The sequence below is a fragment of the Castor canadensis genome, chromosome 1 (assembly GCF_047511655.1).
Source record: "Castor canadensis chromosome 1, mCasCan1.hap1v2, whole genome shotgun sequence".
Lineage (NCBI taxonomy): Eukaryota > Metazoa > Chordata > Mammalia > Rodentia > Castoridae > Castor > Castor canadensis.
The window spans coordinates 144,142,564-144,163,887 of record NC_133386.1 but is presented as its reverse complement, the minus strand read 5'-3'; the positions used below and the strand labels follow the sequence as shown (position 1 = coordinate 144,163,887).

Genomic DNA, 21,324 nt, shown 5'->3' with positions numbered 1-21,324 from the left:
GGGATATCCTGACCATAAAAATTCAGTGTCTCCACTATGAAAGGAAAGACCACACAAGGCTAAGAGTATTGGGCAGTTCAGATGCCCAGAGGCCTTGTGTTATTCTTGACTTACCTATGTCCTCAATGCGTACTGGAGCCAAGAATCTGTTGTCTTCCAGAGGCAGTGGGTTCAACCAGATAGGGGCCTGGTTGCTGCGGTCAAGCAACAGAGGCCAACGGCAACTGTAGTAGTGGCTGCAGCTTCGCAGCAGCAGGCCTACAAAGCGGGCAGTCTTTGCCTGGGGCTTCTGGTCTCGGTCCCACTGGTACTGTTCAGATTCACAGCTCAGCAAAGACAGAATCCTGAAGGGACAGCTTGTGGGTAGCAGAGGCATCTTTGGTGGCATGACAACAGACTCTTGTTTCAGTGCCTGTGCTATATCATCTGGGCCCAGGGCCTCCTGACAGCCCCTACACAGAGCCAGCCACTTGTCCATCAGCTCCTGGCGCCGCAGTCGTGGGAAGGGACCCAGGTAGATGATAGCAGCTGAACACAGCAGAGCATCTCCAAACATAGTTATGCACTGCCCCCTCAACTTCTGGTGTAGAGGAAAGACCAAAAGGTGTGTAGGTCAGTGAGAGGGCCAGCCAGAGGGTACACAGAGAGGAACAAGGCAGGATATGGAGGAAAACAGGGTGAGGGGAGGGAACAGGACAGAAAGAAGTAGTTAGGACACAAGGAGGGGCATAGAATGAACTAGGAGAGACATCTGGGAGGGGCTCATTACCTGGAGCTTTGTAGTCCAGGTGTGCATGGGGGTGAGCAGTGCAGACTTTACGGGCCATTCGTGATATTGTCCATACTGTGCCTGACAGAGTGTCTCCATCAAATGCCTGTGAGAAGCTTGGGCATCCTCCAGCTTCTTAGTCAGGGCCAAAGTATGCTCAAACATCTCTTGAGCCTGAAACTGGTACTGGCCTAGGCGGGACTGCTCCCGAGTCAGTGTTGCTTCCACCTGCCTCAGCAGCAGGCCCGTAGGCAGTCCCCGGCGCTGTGCCAACCCATAGTGCAGAACCGCCCAGAGCCAGCCTGCCAAGCTTGCTGCAGGTATGCTTACTGCTCGTAGGGCTGCATCACTCATACCTGGAGCCTTCAGAGCTTGGTTTAACTTTATCAGCTCTGAGTCTGTCAGCTTCTCCTTGGGGAAGAATACCAGCTCCTGAGAGGATGTATGTTAAGGGGAAAGGGGAAGACAAAGATGCTCTGGACCGTGACCCAACAGTGTTGCCCTGCCAGAGCTCCACTTTATGCCTCCCCTCTCCTCCTTCATGCTATCTCATCTTCCCTACCTGATAAAAATCTTCAGTGCTTAAGAGTTGCTTGGCACTGGCCCAGCCCGTTTCCCGGTGGAACAGGTCACATAATGCATCTGTCACCTGGACTACAGATTCTGGTGGTGCTCGATAGCTCCGTATCTCTTCAAAGTCAGTCACCTGCAGCTTGCTCAGAGGACCCAGAAATGCCTTGCCCATCTAAATAAGGAAAGAGACGCATGCTGCAGAGAACTCCTGAGATGTTTTCTCTTTCTTCAAGGAGTTTCCAGTAACTCTAATCTCCTTCTAGAAGTTCTCATGAGGGGACATCCCCAAACTATCCTATTATCTTTGTTCCCTCAGGAACCCTGCCACAAGTCACCCCATCTTCTCTTCTGTGCATCCTATGAGGGGTTGTCCTCTCCCAGAGAGGAGCGGGGTAGGCAGGCATCAGAGTCTACCTGCTTCTGGAAAGCATCACGCTGAGCCTGCAGGGCATCCCGTTGCTTGGTCAGGTTCTCAATGAGGCTTTCCTGATGCCAACACTCTGACAACTGCTGCTTGTGCTGGAGCTTGCTTTGCTCTAGCTCCTGCTGAAACATGCTGACAATCTGTGAACAGAGATCCAAACTCTACAGTTCCAAATCCTGGGCCATGTGGGAACACCCCAGGGGAGACTTCCAGGATGAACAAGTTGAACTCCAAGTAGGCCACAGACAGAGACTGAGTTCCGGATTTGTCAGGATTTGGTCTTTCAGTTATATATCCAGTAATGCAGCCCCAAGTGAATTGTTTTTTCTGCAGTCACTTTACTAACACATGGGCAATCTGACTCTAAAGCCTGTGTGTGTGACTCCTTATCTTACTTGACCCTTAGCAGAAGTTGTCTCAGAAGACAGTTCCCTACCTCTGGAAGCATTCTGCTTCCTTGGCCTTCATGATGCTGTGCCCACCCCCATCCCCACCCCCATACACATACCTTGGACTTTGTCCAACTTCTCTAACTGCTCATTCTCAATCTCTTCATTTTCTCTCCCTTCACTATTCCTCAGCAATTTTTTTCATGGCCCCCCCTCTCTTCTTACCCTACCATTTTAATCTTCTTACCCTATACTCTCCCTAATCCCAGGCTTTCATTTTAAGTATGTTATACTTGCATTCTAAAAACTGCCAAATCTCTCTTTGTCATTCTTGTCCTTCCTCTCTCCCTCCTTCCTCACTCCCTTCCTTCCTCCGTTCCTTCCTCTCTCCTTCCTTCCTCTCTCCCTCCCTCTTCTCTTCCTCCTTCCTCTCTCTCTCCTTCCTCTCTCCCTCCCATTCCTTCCTTCCTTCCTTCCTTCCTTTCTTCCTCCCTTCCTCCCTTCCTTCCTTCCTTCCTCTCTCTCTCTCCATGTTTTTGCCTAAGCCCTATACTATGTATCCATTTGCTTACTGAAAATCTCTACTTTGACCTTTCACAGGCCCCCCCAGACCCTACATGCACCCCAAATGAATATGTTGGTTATGCCCCTTAGCTCCCCTGTCCCATCTTCTCTATTTCCTCAAACCCAGCCCATCTCTGAGATCTTTCAATTTTACCTTCTAAATGTCTCTTATGTACATTTCCATCACCAATATCTGTCGCACACACTCAGGATCTCTCTTTACCTGCACTAGCTTCCTAACCAGTCTCTCAGTTTCTGCTCTTATTTCAGACCTCTCATCCATTCTCCACTCTGCAGCCTGATTTGTTTTCTAAAAACTGAATCTCATCATCATCATGTCCCTTAACACTTGTGATTCCTACATTTGGCTAAAGAAATGCCTCCTTGCCCGGGCCCCTACTCATCTTTCCAGCCCCATCTTTTTCTCCTCTCCCGGCATAGTACTCTCCAGCCATTCTTGACTTCTAGTTCCTCTAATGTGGCATATTTCACTTGCTTCCTCAGGGCTTTTATATATACTATTGCTTCAGCCTGGGACATTCTTCCTTTCCACCCACCTCTCCACCTGACCAAATCTTACCTAATCTTCAGGCATCAACTTTTTTTTGACAGCTATTTTATTCAAGATAGAAACATTAAGGCATAAGGTTCTTATAGAATATAAATGGGATTTGATGAGAAATATCTTATCAATTTACATAATTACAAAAAATGTTATTGATGAAGAAAGGCACTTCCAAAGAATGTGAGTTTACCTGAGATTTAGTCTTGAGAGACTTTTATCTATTATTTTATCTTATGCTACTTCCCTAATGGCAGTGAATAGCAAAGAGCAAGGTAGTACAACTTTAAGGTAGCATAGCTCTCATTTGTTTACTTTGTTTCAAACATATTTTCAGCTATCTATATATAAGCATTAATATTTGACCTCTATTTGTTTGCTATCAAGACTATCACTGATGTCTGTGCTAACCCATATATAAATCAAATCTTATGCATCAACTGCAAAACTTTAAGTCTTGTGTTTATGCTGACAACTAACGTTATTTACTATGTGCCAGAACTGTTCTCAGTAATTTAATATGTTAATATATAGTATATATTAATATGTAATGTAATATAAATATATTAATCCTCTTTACTCTTAAGAGTAAAGCTTCTCCCCAACTTGCAAATGAGGACACTATGGACACACAGGTTAACAACTTACCTGGTACAATTTGTACCAGGGGTAATAATCTATAACTTGGGAAGATGCAGCAGTTAAACTCGAGTTTAACTGTTTTATTTTCTTAATTTGGCTTCTGTGACTAATAATTGAAATTGTCTCACTGTCAGGAAGTAACTCATAATGTATGCATTTCTCACATCATTGCTAATAAATTACATGCTGGCTCCTTTCTTCTTGGAGGCAGAAAGCACTTTATATACAACACTATATCTTTTCATCTCAACACTAAAAGGCAAAGTAATTTAAAGATTTTTAAGGTACTACGTTAATACTGAATATTTAGAAATTTGGCACACACAGACACCATAGTAATATAAAATGCAAACAATTTTAAACTACTTCAGGAACATTTAACATGGATGGCTAAAAGCATCCAACACAAGAAATTTTTGATACTATTACCAGACATTTGGAGGGTTCATTTTAAATACCATTTAGTCAGGCAATTAGGGGTGTTTTTAAAAAATAAATATGAAAAATATTTATTAATTTATTAATTGACACACATACCTATATATTCTTAAATTTTCATTAAAGCATCTTTAAAGAAGCATTCTATAACATTAAGTTGAGAGCGCAAATTAGAGATAATGAAAAGGCATGAAGTTTTAATAAACTGTGTAATTCACATACCGAATACTTACATAACAGTAAACATGAGACTGTAAAACGAAATAACAGATTTATTTTATTCTCTAAGTTGTCAACTTTAGAAAATTACTTACTGGGAGCTTGGCATGGAGGTGCACACCTACAGTCCCCAAAAAAGAAAACTACTTACTGTAATAACTATAAAATTCCCAATTCCAAGTGTTAATAAGGAAATACAAATACACATAGGACCACTCAAGAATAGGCATCAACTTTGATGCACTTCATTAATTTCATTTAATGGAAAGCAAGCACAGTGCTTAGCTCTTCTTATTAGAGGCAATCTAATACAATATTAATGGTAACTCACATGTATTGAGCTCTTACTGTATGTCAGCACTTCTAAATGTTACAAGTAAGATCTCATTTAATCCTCCTCATAACCTCATGAAGTTAGGGAAGTTTCTCTAACCTCTTTGAATCTCCATTTTCTCATTAATAAGGTTGGAAAGGGATAGCTGCCTCAGAAGGTGGTGGCAAGGAATCTTTTTATCTATCTATCTATCTGGACGTAGACACAGCTATAAACATAAACATAGATTTTAATGAGTGCCTGGAAAAATTATAGAGATCAATTATTTTTGTTGAAAGTAGTAATGAAAAAAATGAACCAATTGAATGTGAGAGAGAAAGGAAATGGGAAGGTCCCAGAATGATTCCTAGAATTTGGCTTACATGACTAAGTGGATGGGGGTACCACTTCCTGGGGTGGAGAACATTATAAGACATAAACACTATTATGGCTGTTGAGTGAATAACCAAGAGATCTGTGAATGACTTATGAGACTATAAATGTCTCTTAACCATATTTTGGGTGTATTATATTGTAATCTTATATAAATGACTAAGGAATGGCAGGACTTGTAAACCAGGTTAACAATTCCTGGTATCAGTCATCTCAGGAAAAGGTAGGGCCCAAGACAAGACACTGAAATTTGAGAAACAAGGGGATTCCTGTACCCTTCTTACTTTCTTTTCTTCTTTTTGCAACTCAACCTAGTCCTAAGGTCTAATATAAATTGGTCATCCTAGGTGGTGGGTAGCAGGAGGACCCCAAGCACCTTGAGAACTCCACAGGGCACACTTTACAAAGAACACTAGGCAGACCATGGCAGGTGGACTCACCATCGATGTAAGCCACGCCTCTAGAGTTATGTAACATTAGGTGACAGTCCTGAGGGCACCCATATGAAAAAGTCAGCTATGTATTAGGATTTGTAATGGCTGAAATCCTACTAGAAAGTCAGGAAGATTACATAATAGTGAGATAGATGCTCATTCAACTTCTCTATAGTTAACCCTGAACCTTTTCCAAAGTCTTACGCAGCAGGAAGGAAAACGCTATTTCAAAATTCCTCTTCCTAAAAACAAAACAAAACTCTTTAGTGTGGGAAAATATCTTTAACTGGGAGTTTTGGCTATAGAAGGTATGATGTGTTCCACTCCATCAGTTTTAACCAGATACAAGAGGTTTATTTAGTCAAAAATGATTGCTCTATATAATAAAGCAAAAGGATTTGGATTGTGGACTAGAAAAACAACCTATCTCTTCTTCTGTGAAAACTGTATTGGGGGTGCTCTAAAGAAATATTGTGGAGCAGATGTTGGGAGAAGAAGGTCAAGAGAAAAGTTGGTCACTGGGAAATGCCTGGTGTGGTGGGGGAGGGGGGCGGTGACTAAAGAAATTTAGGACATTGATGTCTAGTAGAGCATTTAAATATACTTCTGTTTCTTTGCTCTAAGTGTACATTTCCCCCTGCCATCATCACCTATCCACATTTCTTCACTGTACACAACAGCATTGGTGCATTTTTGGAAGAAAGAGATGTAAGTACAAAGTAGTATTTGGGGGAAAAAAGATGGCTACAGGAAGTGAGCTAATTAGTAGTGATAATGAATTCAAAGGAAGAGGATAAGAGAGGTGACTGTGAGAATGTAACCCCTGCCCGATCTCTCATGACAATTTAGAGATCTTGGGAATATACCAAACTTCACATAGTTAAGACACTAAGAGCAATCAGAAACAGACACTTGGGATTCTTGCGTCACGAAGCATCAATCTGATCTCAGCTGTGTGGTGGGAGACTTTCGAGCCTGTGCCCTAAAGGAAAAGGCAGCAGGGACTAGGGAGATCCCCTGGGGAAAGGGAGACTCTAGGAAATACAAACTAAGGTTCACTTTGGTTGGTTTCTCCCAAGTCCCCTTTTGTGCTCCTGCTTTGACATACTGTATAAGTCTCACAATTTTTTCCCTCTTACCTTGTGGGAGCCTTTTAGCTCCTCTTCCAAGTTGAAGACCAGGTTACTTTGAACACTGTGCTGCTCAATCAGCATTCTCAGATTCTCCAGGGCATTGTGAATCCTGGAGACACAATGTCCTAGTGAGTGAACTCAAGGGGGCAGAAGGAGGTAAACTACAGAGAATGGGGCCACTTACCGCTGGCCACTATTCTTTATCTGCAGGATCATATGTTGCTGCTGTAGTATGAAGGTGTCCAAGAAGTCTAGGAAGGTCTTGGGGGTGACAAGTGGCAATCCAGGGCACAGGTGCTCGTAGTAGTAGGTAGCCGAAAGGTGGATGAGAGCCATGGCTTTGGCCACACTGGGAATTGAGGCCTGGAGGTCTGGGCATTTCAAGGGGCCTGCAATGGGCATGGCTTTAGCCTGGTGTTGTGGACTTGTAGGGGATAAGAAATGAAAAGGGACCCTTTCTTAGGTCAGAAAGGAGGGCAGAAAATGTTAAGGAGAGAGAGAGGCAAGAGAGAAGAGGAAAGGAGAGGAGAGGAGAGGAAAGACAGATAATAACTCTCATTGGAAGCTGATTGAGATAAGTGGTGAGGACAAGTGAAAATGGCTCACCGTCATCAAGGGGTGGACTATGAGCATCCTTCAGGTGGTACTGGGCAACCATGACCAGGGAAGTTTGATCCCAGGGTTCATAGCGGTCAATGCTGGCAGTGGCCAGTTGAAGCAGCCTCAGAAAAAGGGTAGAGGGCAGCTGCTTCTGGGTCTGGTCATCTCCAATCAGGAAAAACATGTGCAGATTGCTACACACTTGTTGGTAGAACCTGTACATGAAGAATTCAGCTGCTGTCTTCCTCTTGACCCTTGTTTGCCCCAGTGAGGTCCCAGTTCCACACCTGTCCCCCTTATCCCTCACCTTCTGAGCCCCTACTTTGGCCAGGAAAGAGAAAGAGCAGAACAGACTCAGGTATGAAGTTCTGGGCCTTACCTTTGCAAAATCGTTTCCTTCTTAATGTTATGCTTGATACTAAGGTTCTCCCTGGGGAGATGTTCTTCGATATTATCCAGATCTGCCTCTGTGTACTGGTCAGGGAAACTGCCTGAGGTTGCCAGAGCCACCAAGCGATGAAGGGTAATGAGATCCACACTCTTGGGCACTAGTAGGGCCACTGGCTGGCTTAACATGCCTGCGTGCCAGCTGGCATCTCGTAGACACTGGAAAATGGCCTCCTCTGACCCAGATGGCAGATGGAAGAGATGGGCCTGACAAATGCTAGTGGCCAGAGTGATGGCAGTACGGCGCCCAGTACCCAGAGCACCTGCAAGCAGTAGGCCATGCTGCCGGGGTCTGGCCATCACCCGGACCAGGCGGGCCACATGCTGGACCATGGAGTGGCACCGGGCAAGGTGGGGACTCAACCTCAGCTGAGCAGCTGAAGTGGCCAGCTGCTCTTCTAGGTTTTTCCACTCCCGTTCTAGGTACAAGTTTGGGTTCTCAGAGTCAGATCCTAGTATCAGTTCCTGACTAAAGACTATATCTGAGGGCTCTTCCCGGGGACGGAGTAGTAGCACAGGTAGCAACAAGGGCGAAATCAAGTCTGCCTGGAGTGCCTTTTTCCAACAAATCTTGGATTTCTTTGACTTCTTACTGCTAGGAGCCCTTGTTTCTTCTTCCTGCTTTATTTTGTGGCCTTTTCTTTCTGTGGTTTCCCTGTTTATTGACCTTATGGATAGTGCTACAGTTGGTTCACTGCAGTGTGAGACTGCGGTGGGCTGAAAGCCGTAAGGGTCCTCTTCCTGCTCTGCTTCACTGTTGCTGTTGCTTAAGTCCTCCCACTGGGCCAATTCCCCTTCAGATTCTACTTCAGGAACCCTCTCCTCCTTTTCCTCTTCCTCCTCCTCCTCTTCCTCCTCCTCCTCCTCTTCCTCCTCTTCCTCACGGTCCTTGTTTGAGTGCTGGGTCCATGACCCACAGCAGAAGATACCCTGAGCTACTTCTAAGAGCAGTTTAGCACAGTAGGAGCGTTCCCTAGGGCTGTCCAGCCGGTCACAAAAGGTTCTCTGTGCCTCGTGCATCCAAAGGCGTACCATGCTGCGCATGACCATCATGACAGCCAGGCGAGTGCCGCGCAAGCCTGACACCCGGCGTAGGTGCTCCTCATGGTCACAACAGTCTACAAAGCCTCGAGAGCCCATTTTGCTAGGCAGTAGCTGTAGGCTCCCCAGAAGGTGGCTCACAGAGTGCAGGGAGAAGCGGTAGTGTGGGTGGAGGGGTGAAGGCATGAAGCAGTTGCACACAGCCTCCCAGGCCTCCATTGAGGCCCAGACCAGTGCTTTTGCCAAAATGCTCTCCCGCTCCACAGAGGGGAAGTGCTCAAGCCAGGCTTGGATGCTAGGTGCATGCCTGCTCAACATAGTGGCCTGGGTCATGCTGTCTAGGGCCAGCACAGTGAAAAGTCGAAAGAGACGTGGGCAGAGCGGGCGCTCACAGAACCCTGGCACTGTAGCAGTGGCAAGGAAGTTGACTGCAGGCTGTAGTGTCTGCAGTTCCAAGGTGATGTGGGCATACACAGTTCCATCCATGGCCTGGCGCAGAGTTTCCAACACTGGCTGGCAGCTCTTCTGTGGGTCTGTGGGACATGAAAAACAGTGAATATGTGTGAAAGTCTACATGAAAGTGTCCCCTATTTTTCCTATTCCTGCCTCCTGGCTCTATTTTAGATGTATACAGAGTTATAAGGGGATTCTATAGATCTCATGTGTTAGGACTTGGTGAAATCTAAGCAGTCATTTTTCTCTCTACATATTCCCTGAAAGTGGGTAATTTCTTCTCTCTTCTCCCCTAGATCCTACTTCTTATGATAGATTATTCATTAATTTAAGGAAAATGAACACTGCAGTAAGATTTGGAAGTCGAGACAGTTGGAAAGTGGATCAGATCACAGTTAGGGGGAAAATGGCGATGATTTCCATCAGAGTCGACTTTTTAAAATTCATCTTCATGACCTGATTTACATAAAATAAAATACACACATTTTAAGTATATTGTTCAATGGATTTTGACAGTGTACATACGTGTGTAACCACCACCTCAATAATATTTAGAACATTTTCAACACCCCAGAAAGTTGACCTAGTGCCCCTGCCATCACTGTTCCAGGCATTGCTCTCTGATCTGTTTTCTATCACTGTAAGTGAGCAGTGCCTAGTCTAAGACTTTATATAAATAGAATCACACAGTAGGTGCTTCATCATGTCTGTCGTCTTTCACTTAGCATTTTTGACATTCATCCATGTTTTTGTGTATCAGTAGTGTGTATCATTTTATTTCTGAATAGTATTCCATTTTGAAAACACTACAATTTGTAGATCCATCAACAACACCCTGGTGGTCATTAGGTTGTTGCCATGTTTGGCTAGTCAGAATAATGCTGTATTTGTGTACAAATTTATTTGTGGATATGTGTTGTCATTTCACTTGAGTGAACACCTAAGAGTGGATTGCTGGGTCATATGGCAAAAACATATTTAACTTAGTAGGAAAACTGGTAAACATTTTTAAATTAAAATGCTTAAATAAAATAAAATTTAATTTAAAAAAATTTAAAAATCGGCTGGAAGTGTGACTTAAGTAGTAGAGCACCTGCCTCACAAGTTCAAAGCCCTGAACTCAAACCCCAGTAGTGCCAAAAAATTGTGTTTGTACATTCTCACCAGCAAAGTGTGAGAGTTCCATACTTACCTCTTCAAAAAAATGTGTCAGTTTTTCTACTTGCAAGCTTCCTAATGGATGAGAAGTATTATCACAGAGTAGTTTTAATTTGCAGTTCACTGTTGCTTAATATCAAGCATCTTTTTATGTGTCATTGGCCCACCTGTACTTCTTTTGTGAAGTGTTTCAAGACTTTCATCCACTTGAAAATATTGAGATAATTTTTGTTTTCATCAGCAAACATGCATGCCTACTCAACAGGGTGGCCTGGGTCATGCTGTCTAGGACCAGCACAGTGAAGAGTCAAAAGGGCAAAGTGGGTGCTCACAACACCCTGGCACTGTAGCAGTGGCAAGGAAGTTGACTATAGGCTGTAGTCTTTTTTGTATTCTGGGTATAAGTCTTTTGTCAGATATATGCATTTATCATAGCTGTTTTGGCCCTTGTAGGTCTTTTGGATTGTCCATATAACTTTCAGAACGAGCCTGTCAATTTCCACCAAAAAGCCCCAAACAAACCCTCTATTCAAATGTAGACTGAATCTATACATTAATTTGGAAAGAACAGGCACCTTAATGAAATATACTTCTAATCCATGACCGTGACCTTTCATCATTTTCAATGCACAAATCTTGTATTTTTTCATTACGTTTATTCCTAAGTATTTTAAGTTTTTAGATGCTAAATAATAAATTAAAATTTCAATTGTATATAGAATATATAGAATATAGGCTATAGAAGCACAAGTGATTTCACTTAATTAAGTCCAGTGACCCTTATTAAGCTTATTTATTCTAGTTATTTTGTAGGGTTTCCTTTGTAGAATCCTTAGGATTCTCTATGTAGACAATCACGTTATATGCTAATCCAGTTTTACTTTGTCCTTTCCAATTTTAAGGACTTTTATTTTTCTTTCATATCTTATTCATTAATGTGGGTCTTGAGTACAATACTGAATAGAAGCAATGAGACTGTGTACCTCTGCTTTTTTGATTAATCTTTGGAAAAAAGTGTTCAATATTTTACCATTAAGTACTAGTTGTCTGTAGGGTTTGTTGTTTTTGGTTTCCTTGTTTGTTTTTGGTGGTACTGGGGTTTGAGCTCAGGGCTTCACACTTGCTAGGCAGGCGCTTTACTGCTTGAGCCATACCTCCAGCCCTTTTTTGATCTGGTTATTTTGGAGAGAGGGTCTTGCTTTTTGCCTGGGCAGGCCTTGACTGTGATCCTCCTATTTGAAGATTCCCACAATCGTGGAATGACTGGCATACACCACCATTCCCAGCTTTTTTACTTTGGATGAGGTCTCACAAACTTTTTATCGTTTTTGGTTCTACTGGGGTTTGAGTTCAGGGCCTCAAGCTTGCAAGGCAGGTGCTCTACTAGTTAAGCCCTCAGAAAAATTTTTTTTTTGGCCAGGGCTGACCTGGAGCCGAGGTCCTCCTACCTCAACCTCCCTGAGAAGCTTGGGATGACAGGTGCATGCTACTGAGTCTAGCTATTGGTTGAGATGGAGTCTCCTACTTCCTCTTCCTTCCCTGGCTAGCTCCAAATTATGGTTCTGCTGATCTCACCCTCTCAAATGGTTAGTATTACAGGCATGGGTCATTGGCACCTGGCTTTGGTTTTGTTTTTTTCACGCAGGGTCTTACTATGTAGTCAAGGCTGGCCTTAAGTTTGCAATCCTCCTGCCTCGCCCTCTGAAGTGCTAGCATTATAGGCATGTGTCCCCACACCTGGCTTCAGTAGGTTTCAGTAGTAGATTTAGTAGATTCAATTTTCATCTTCACCATTTTAAAAAAAAAATTATGGCTTCGTTGAAATTCTCTATAATTTATTTTTCTATTTCATTGATTTCTGTTCATCTTATTATTTATTTTCTTCTAATTGTTTTGGGTTTAAACTTGTTCTTTTTTTTCTAGATTCTTTTTAAAAATTTTATTATTTATTTTTGGAAGCACTGGGGTTTGAACTCAGGGCCTCACACTTGCTAGGCAGCCTCTCTTACCACTTGAGTCACCCTGCCAACCCTTTTTTGTGATGTTTTTTTTTGAGATAGGATCTCCTGAACAATTTGCTGGGGGATGGCTTCTAATGGATCCTCCTGATCTCTACCCTCCTCAGTAGCTAGGATTACAGGCATGAGCCACCTATATCCTGTCCCTTCTTCTGGAATCTTAAGCTGAAATTTTAAAATAAGAAAGGGTAATAGATCAAAGTACATTATATACATGTATGGAAATGTCATAATGAAACCCATTATGTTATAAAATTAGTATATGCTAATAAAATAGAAAAAAAAAAGGGTGCTGGTTGCCAGTGGCTCGTGCCTGTAATCCTAGCTACTCAGGAGGCAGAGATCAGGAGGATTGTGGTTTAAAGCCAGCCCAGGCAAATAGCACCATAAGACCCTATCTCGCAAAAACCCTTCATGAAAAAGGGCTGGTGGAGTAGCTCAAGGTGTAGGCCCTGAGTTCAAATCCCAGAACCACACACAAAAAAGAGAAGTGCATGTCTTTTTAGCAGTACTGGTGTTTGAACACAGGGCCTCACATTTGCTAGGCAGGCACTCTACCACTGGAACCATGCCCACAACCCACAAAAGCACATCTCTTAGACAACATTCAGCTTGTCTGATTTTTTTTCAGCTAGTCTGACAATGTTGTTGGCTTTTTACTTGGAGTGCTTAGTCTATTTACATTTAATGCACTTATTGATATGCCTGGTTTATATCTATCATATTGTTACTTGTTCTCCTTTTCTTTTGACAGCACTGAGGTTTGGACTCAGGGGCTCACACTTGCTAGACAGGCACTCTCACTGCTTGAGGCATTCCGCCAGCCCTTTATTGTGATGGCTGTTTTTCAAGATAGAGCCTCAAGAACTATTTGCCCAAGGCTGGCTTCAAACTGTAACCCTCCTGATCTCTGTCTCCTGAGTGGCTAGGATTATAGTCATGAGCCATCAGTGCCCAGTTATTTGGGGTTTTTTTTCCTTCTTTTTTGGGGTGTTGCTGAGGTTTGAATTCAGGGCTTGAGCTTGCTAGGCAAGTGCTTTATCATTTGAGTCATACCTCCTGCCCTTGTTTCTTTTATTATTCCTCTCTAGCTTTATTACTTCCTTTTGCTAACTTAAATATTTTATTATCACATTGTATTTATTGGTTCTTAAGCTATATTCTTTTTTTAAAAGAAAGTTTCGAGATGAAGGTCTCACTGTATTGTCCAGACTAGCCTTGAACTCTTGGACTCAAGAGATCCTCCTGCCTCAGTCTTCTGATGCTTGGAACAAAGGCATGCACCACCATATCCAGCCTTTGCTACACTCTTTATTATTATTAATATCATTTAGTAATTTTTCTACAGTTAATGATATCTCCCTTAAATTACCAGTATTAGAAATAATATTGAACTACTTCACACTTCATACCTGACCTTTCCCATTTCTTATTTCACCCTTCTTACTTCATACTTAACACTCTCCATTTCACAAATATAAGAAATGAGAGACAGTATAATTCAGTTCACTTATTTCCCCACTTCATCCTTTTACTGTCTCTTTTACTTCTATTACATTACCAACTCTTCTAACAATGTTATTATTTTTATTTTAAACTATTAACTGTCTTTTAAGGAAAGTACAGGGAGAAAAGATAGTTATATGTGACACATTCATACTATTTTTGATGCCCTTCATACTTTTCTGTAGATCTGGTTTCCATCTGCTATTATTTCCCTTCTGCCTGAAGAGTAGTTTTTAGCATTACTTGTACTTAAGTTCTAGCAGCAATGAACTCTCTCAACATGCAGGTGTCTGAAATATTTTCTTTCACCCTCATCTGTGAAGGATATCTTTGCTAGAAAAAGAATTTTAGGCTGACAAGTGTTAGAGATGCTGTCCCACCATCATCTAGAATCCATTTTTTTTCTAGTGAGAAGCTAAACATCATTCTTAATGTTTGTCCTTTATCTATAAATTGGGTCTTTTTTCCTCTGACCACTTTTTTCTTTCCTTGGTTTTTAGCCATTTTGACTATGATGTGTCTAGCTGTGACTTTCTTTTTCTTATTCTGCTTTGGGGTAGCTGAGATTTTTATATCTGAAAGTCAATATTTTAAAGGAATTTTTAGTCATTATTTCTTCAAACATATTTTTAGCACTCACTTCTCTTAGACTGATTGTATATGTACATATATGTGTGTTAGAGTGAAGCTTTACTCATAGTCAATATTTTTATATTCTTCAGTGTGTTTACTAACTCTTTTGCCATCTCCAATCTGCTATTGAGCCCATCCAGGAAACTTTTCATTTCATTTATTATGCTTTTTTAGGTCCAAGACTCTTTTTAGTACTCTTCAGAGGTTTCAATTTCACTGTTGCGATTCTCTTCACTCACTAAGATCATACATCCTTTAAGTACTTAAATACCTTCATAATTGCTGCTTTAAAGCATTTGTTTGCTGAATCCAAGCTGTACACCATCTCAGAGTCAGTCTCTGTTGACTGCTTCTTCTTGATAATGAATCACATTTTTCTATTTTAAAAAATGTTTTACTCATTCTTTAAATTTTATACTAGCTGTTTTGGTTGCTGTCACATAACTCTATCAGCTGTAATATGCTTCACTCTACAATGCTGCTTGCAATGTTTTCAACTCTCCTGTTGAAATCTCTTCTCAGCTGAAATCTCTTCACAGAATTCCCTGTACCACTTCTGTGAACTCAAAGTTCAGTTCATCTTTTACCACCCCCCTCCTTCTATTTTCCATGGTCACACTAATTACTTATGCAAATTAATTCCAAAAGTTAAATAATATAGTTGGAAAGAATTACAGGTTTGGGGGCTGGCAGGGTGGCTCAAGTGGTAGAGCGTCTGCCTAGCAAGCATGAGACTCTGAATGTAAGCCTAGTACTACAAATGATAAATAAATAAATGGGTTTTAAAAAAAGACTATAGGTTTTTGAACCAGACTGACTTGAATTTTAATATTGATTCTGATACATAATAGCTAGGATATCTGGGAGAAGTTATGAAATTTATCTCAGTTTCTTCATCTTTACTCATAAAAAAAATCTCCATCTTACAAACACTAAAGTTGACATAAAGCAAATAACACATAGTACTCAATAAATTGTACCTGGTATTATTTTTAAATACCAGCTTATCTGGCTCAGGTTTTCTACATCTGATAAAAACTTCAGTGCTTGGATAGCCCATCCAATGCTTTAGTTCACTACTTTCCTTGCCACTATCAATCTCTACTTATACTTTAATTCTACTTATCCCAATGGTCACATGTAGAAGCTCTAACCATATGGAGGTACAACACTCTAGAAACTTAACGTCCTGGACTTTCATCACAACTCTTCTCCTGCTCTTTGTTAGATTTTTTTTTTATAAACTCTTATTGAACACTTACCTCTTGTTGGGTCTTCCAAACTGCGTGAGGTTCTATTCTCATGAAGTTCAGAATGTGGTAAAAGGGATGAATTAACAAGAGCATACAACCATAAAGTCATGGTTGTTACAGATTATTGTCTGTAGCATAGGATGGAGCCCCAAGCTTCTTGGAGGTACTATTGCTTTTGACGATTTGGAAAAAGTAAGTAAGATTTAGCCAGATAAACAGAGGAGAAAAGGCAGAAGACAGTAATCCCAGAGGCTACAGGATTACTGTCTGACTTATTGAGACCAGTTAGAGCATAAAAGTGTAAGAGGCTAGAGTTTCAAGAAAGCCTTGTCACAAAGAGCTTTGCAAGAGCATTTGGCAAAATTCCAGATAATGATTGTGTGAACCATGAAATAAGTAGAAAGATTCAAGGGATATTTAGGGGGCAGAATTGAAAGACATGGTAACTAGACATTGGTTGAGAAAATATCAACAAGAGTTCTGGCTTAAGTGACGGGTTGGATGGTGGTACTAGTTACTAAGAAAACACCTGGAAGCAAATTTGTGTGTGTTTGTGTGTGTGCTTGTGTAAGATGATGAACTCATGGTTATGTCTGAGGTGCCAATGGGACAACAAGGTAGAAAGTTACATTAAATAGTTGGATAAACATGTCTGTGTTTTGAAGATAATTCTGGGTTAGACATAGAGATTTATCAGTCAAAGGAAAGTGACACTGGATGAGGCCATCAGAGTAGATGGGATTGCTCAGGGAATATATGTAGAATGAAGAGAAATTAAGACTAGAACACTGAAGTCTGATCTCTACATATATATGTGAGAGTCAATAAACATTGCTATGGATTTTATAATCTCATAAAATGACAATAGTTCCTTCTTTCCCTTCTCCCAGCAACTCACCAGAAGTAGCCAGGTGCAGATCTTCCAGCACAAAAAGGAAGGAGTCTTTAGGATCCTGGTTATTTCCAGGCCATGGTTTGGCTTGTGCTTGGCCTTGGACCGCTCTGCTTAAGAGGAGGCGAAGGTGGGTAGAACCGAAGGCAGGGTGGATAGGGATGTATATATAAGGGTGATTTGGCTCCACTAGCACCTCCACGAAGGTTGACTTCCCTGTAGCTGCCTCTCCAGCTAGCAGCACTGGCTGTCCCCTTGACAGAAGCAGGTCCACCACATACAAGAGCCGTTCAGTCTGCAGGACAGGAGCAGGGCTTACTGTGGCATCTCCAGGGTAAGACAATCATCTAAATAAAAATATAGGTCTAGGGGACTTGTTTTAAAGCTATACTTAGAGAACATACCATATATTTTTGTGATGGTGAAACATAGCAAACATATTAAGGCCTCCGCTGGGCCTTAAACATGGGCTACTCCCTAGCATAGGCTCCTTAAATCCCAACCTTAGCTATTTTCCCACTGTCCTCATACCTGGGTAGAAGGGTAGAAATTTCCCAGAGTTTCCTTGATACGGCTGCTCAGGTATTGGCCAGTGAAGGGGACCAGTGTCCCATCTTCAGGATTTACGTGTAGATCAAATACCAAGGCTGAGGGTGGTGGCTCAGGGTAGTTGGAGAGGCAACTAATAGAACTCCTCATGAAGGTGTCAAAGAGGGGCCAGAGCCTGCTCAAATGCACATGTAAGTAACCATCAGACATTTATAACAGTTTCATCTGTAACACACTCACACACTCCACCATATCCCCGTGGTGATATCACATGCATTTTAACTCCCATGGGCTAGTCCACCTGCCCTCTGCATCACCTATATCTTCTCCCTGAAGGTACCTGGAGGGAAGGTGGGCTCCAAAACCCCAGATTAGGGCAAAAAGAAAGCTGCTGATAGCTAGCAAATGCTCCCTATGTTTATTTGGCGCATCGTCACTGTCAACCTGGGACCGGTTTAGAGAGCTGCTTTTTGAAGACTTGAAGCTTTGGGCCACAGGTTCATTGAGGTCTTCTGCAATCATCACCATGGCCAGAATAGGGGCCCCAGAAGAAAAAAGTGAAGGGCAGAGGGATGGGTAAAAGTTGACCATATCACTTCTCTTCACTTTCAGTTCCCTGGCCCAACTCCACCAACATCAAAGGACCCCTGTTTCTGGGTTCAGGCATATCCCGGCTCCCCTCAAGTCTTCATGTCTCTTAAAAAACAGCCCTTCCATTTTCCTACCTGGGTCAGGTACCTTCTCCTCCTCATACAGGCGCAGATGCGGGTCAAGCAGGCTACGCAGGATACGTGCCAAGCTGGTGACTTCAGCCACACCTGGGCAAACAGCCCTCTGCCCATGTACCTGCAGCAGAGAACTGAAATCCTTGTGGGTAAAAAATCGGAATGTCGCAGGCACCAGAACTTCAGCCAGGCGGTTGAGCTCAGTGACTGTCTGGAGCTGCAGGCGGTAATCATGGGGCAGGGATGCCATCAAGATGCTAAGCATACTCTGCCAAGTCTGCTCCCCACCACGCCAGACTAGCGTACACTGGCCCACCACTGTGGGGGACATGCCTGTTGCATCTGCCAACTCCATTAAGAAAAAGGTATCCGGGGGCCGTGCTATCTGTTGACCATTAGGAAGGCTAAGCTGTGGGGGGTTACTCAGGAGGCAAGTGATGGAGTCCAGCCACGCAGCACTAGAGGCCCCATCACATACTATCCAGTGCTGGATCCCCATTGATTGTTTTGTCTGCTCTTTTGGGCCCATGCTGTTACACTGAGGAGTTGCACGAAGTAGCCTGGGAAAGATGCCATGGTGCCAACAGGGACCCTCTAGCCATCCTAGGAACTCTTGCGAGTTGAGCACACTGGGGTATAGGTGAGTAATCTCCACAGGTTGGCAGCCATAGGTTGAGGTGTTTTCCATGGCTGCCAGCCGATTCTGAATCTTAAATAAGCTGTGCCAACAAGTAGTCTTGCCGCTGCCTGCAGGGCCCAGGAGTAAAATGCCAGAGGATCGGCTCAGGGCCTGACTGAGCTGTTCCAAGGACCTCAACATGTCAGGACTGGGAAGCAGGCCTATCTGCTGCATTTCTTCCACCACTATCATCTTCACCAGCTTGTGGATCATAGGTTCCGCCAGCAGCTGCCTAGCACTAGGGAAAATCTCACAGAGCAGCTCTTGGAGGTTTTGGAGGCGGAGCCCATCAAGGGTGTTGAACAGTGGTGAATGCAGCAGAGCACGCAGTAGAGCAGCCTCCTCCATGGCAGCAAAGTTATGGGACTGCTGGGACTGGAATTCCTCTGTGGTCACATTTAGTGTCTGTATTGTATCTTCCAGTATTTGCTTGAGCAGTGGCAATCGGCAGGGCAGGGGCCCAGATGCCAGCTCAAGCTCTAGGGAAAAGAATTTGGATAGACAAGTAGCCATGTGGGAGGCTTCCTGCACCCCTGCACCCAGCAAAGTCAGTTCTGCTACTCGCTTTAAGTCAGGCAGTGCCAACGCCACAGGCCTTAGTAGCAGGTGCAGATTGGCAGGCACAGTGGGGCTCAATGCACGCATTGTCAGGAGACAGCCATAGCCAAGGCGCATGCACACATGATGCTTCTCAAAGAAGCCACTGCCAAGGAGCTGGGGCTCAGTGGGGTCTATGGTGCTGATCCTTCGGAAGGCCTCCTGGCACAGTGGGGCATAAAGGAGGTGCAGTTCAGCTAGGCGCTGGCCCAGGGCAGAGAGCAAGCCAGGAGGCAGGCGGTGAACTGCCTCCAACAGTAGCCAAGCACCACTCTGAAGGGCACCGTTCAGGTAGCTACTCAGGCATTGGGCCTCTATCTGAGACAAGCAGGGTATCATCACCATCTGGCGGCCCAGGGCCCGTGCCAGGCTATTCACCATTTCTGTCTTGCCCACACCATCAGGGCCCACTAGGGTCCCACAGGCTACCTCCTCCAAGGCCAATAACAGAGCCAACACTGGGCGCTCAGGCAACAGACCAGGTAGAGACCCCAGTCTGGGACCCAGATACTCATAATTATATAGGACAGACCGGCCCAGCACATCTATCCAGCATGCAACTGGTGACAGAGAGGGCTCAGTAGATGTAATAGTCTTAAGACTCTGCAGGGGGCTGTTGGGGATCAAGTGAGGTGAACCCAAGTGATACTTGAGTTGCCGGGCCCAATGGAAATCTGTCACATCACTGACCTGGTGCTTCTCCAGCAACTGTGCTATATCCCGCTGAGTCACTGCCATGACCAGCAGGGCACTGAGCAGGCTGGCCTGGCGGACAGAGGGCAGGGGCTGCTTACCTTGGATGCTCCTCTGGGTTCTCATTAATTGAACCAGTACCTCTACTTTGTGTACATGTGTATGGGTCATGGCCAAGGCCCCCGACTTAAGCAGAGCCTCCTCCATTTCAGCCCACCACACCACCTCCTCTGCTACCAGTACACATTGCCATGGAAAGGCATGGATTAAATCTAGCCACTTCAGGACATTTTGCAGGGGCAACTGGCTTTGCTGAGGCAGATTCTGAAAGGCCTCACACAGAAATGGGCCCAGAGCAAGGCGGGAAGCCACACAATCCTGTAGCAGGTGCACCAGTGTCAAGCGCAGACACTTCTCCAGAGAGGCCAGCCACTTGGGGAGATCTGGATACAGAAGAAGGGGCTCCTGTAGCCTCACCTCCTCTCCACCTGCCCCTAGCACAGCAAGTGCTTCCACATGAGACTGTCTACTTGAGCTTGACTCCCAGTCAGGCATGTTTTTCTCATCAGATGGGCTGGATTTGAAGCTCACAGAACGTACATGAGGAAAGCAGCGGTGTAGCCATAGCTGGGCTTCACATGGCTCTAGAGGAGCAGCAAGCAGGGCTACCAGCTCACTGTTACTGAGGAAGAAGAGGCGGGGGAAGTGGGCACGTACCCCATACAGCACATCCTCCAGAGCTATGATGATTCCTTCCAGCTCCATTGATCCTGCTTGCAGCAGTTGTTGTAGCTGCTGGCCTTGTAAGTAAGGGCTCCTCTTGGCATTGGGCACTATAAGTGACAGAACCAAGGGGTCGGCTAAAGAGATGCGCATCAGGGTTCGATACTGATCATCCATGGCCTTGAAACGAGCATTCTGTGGTGAGGGAGAGGATAAAAGTAAGGACTAATGTGAAGTGGCAATTATCACTTCCCTCCCTGAGCCCTGCTATTCAGGAGCCCTTGGCCATCTCTGCCCCAACTCCTACCAGGTCAGCACTAGGAAACTGAATCTTCATCTCATAAAGAACTTTATTCAGAAAAATCCACTTCTGCTGGAAAATCACCCACACCTCCAGCAGGGCACCTGTGTAAACAGTCAGAAGAATATTAGAAGGAGACACTAGGGTTCTAGCTTCTGCAAGGGGGTCCAGCCTGCTCCTGACCTCTTGGGTACCCCACCATC

At 43.8% G+C, this 21,324-nt stretch overlaps 1 protein-coding gene across 1 annotated transcript in view; it reads right to left on the bottom strand.

Annotated features, from left to right (window-relative positions):
* Dnhd1 (dynein heavy chain domain 1) overlaps window positions 1-21,324 on the bottom strand; it is a 76,125-nt gene that overhangs the window by 8,091 nt on the left and 46,710 nt on the right. Inside the window, exons 21-33 of the mRNA XM_074084813.1 lie at window positions 21,128-21,225; window positions 18,129-21,015; window positions 17,744-17,915; window positions 17,386-17,578; window positions 16,861-17,149; window positions 7,833-9,474; window positions 7,460-7,668; window positions 7,038-7,242; window positions 6,860-6,962; window positions 1,757-1,906; window positions 1,332-1,514; window positions 770-1,201; window positions 115-580 (exon numbers count right to left, since the gene is read on the bottom strand). Coding sequence (XP_073940914.1) covers window positions 115-580; window positions 770-1,201; window positions 1,332-1,514; window positions 1,757-1,906; window positions 6,860-6,962; window positions 7,038-7,242; window positions 7,460-7,668; window positions 7,833-9,474; window positions 16,861-17,149; window positions 17,386-17,578; window positions 17,744-17,915; window positions 18,129-21,015; window positions 21,128-21,225 — 7,029 coding nt within the window. The remainder of the gene's footprint in view (window positions 1-114; window positions 581-769; window positions 1,202-1,331; window positions 1,515-1,756; window positions 1,907-6,859; window positions 6,963-7,037; window positions 7,243-7,459; window positions 7,669-7,832; window positions 9,475-16,860; window positions 17,150-17,385; window positions 17,579-17,743; window positions 17,916-18,128; window positions 21,016-21,127; window positions 21,226-21,324) is intronic.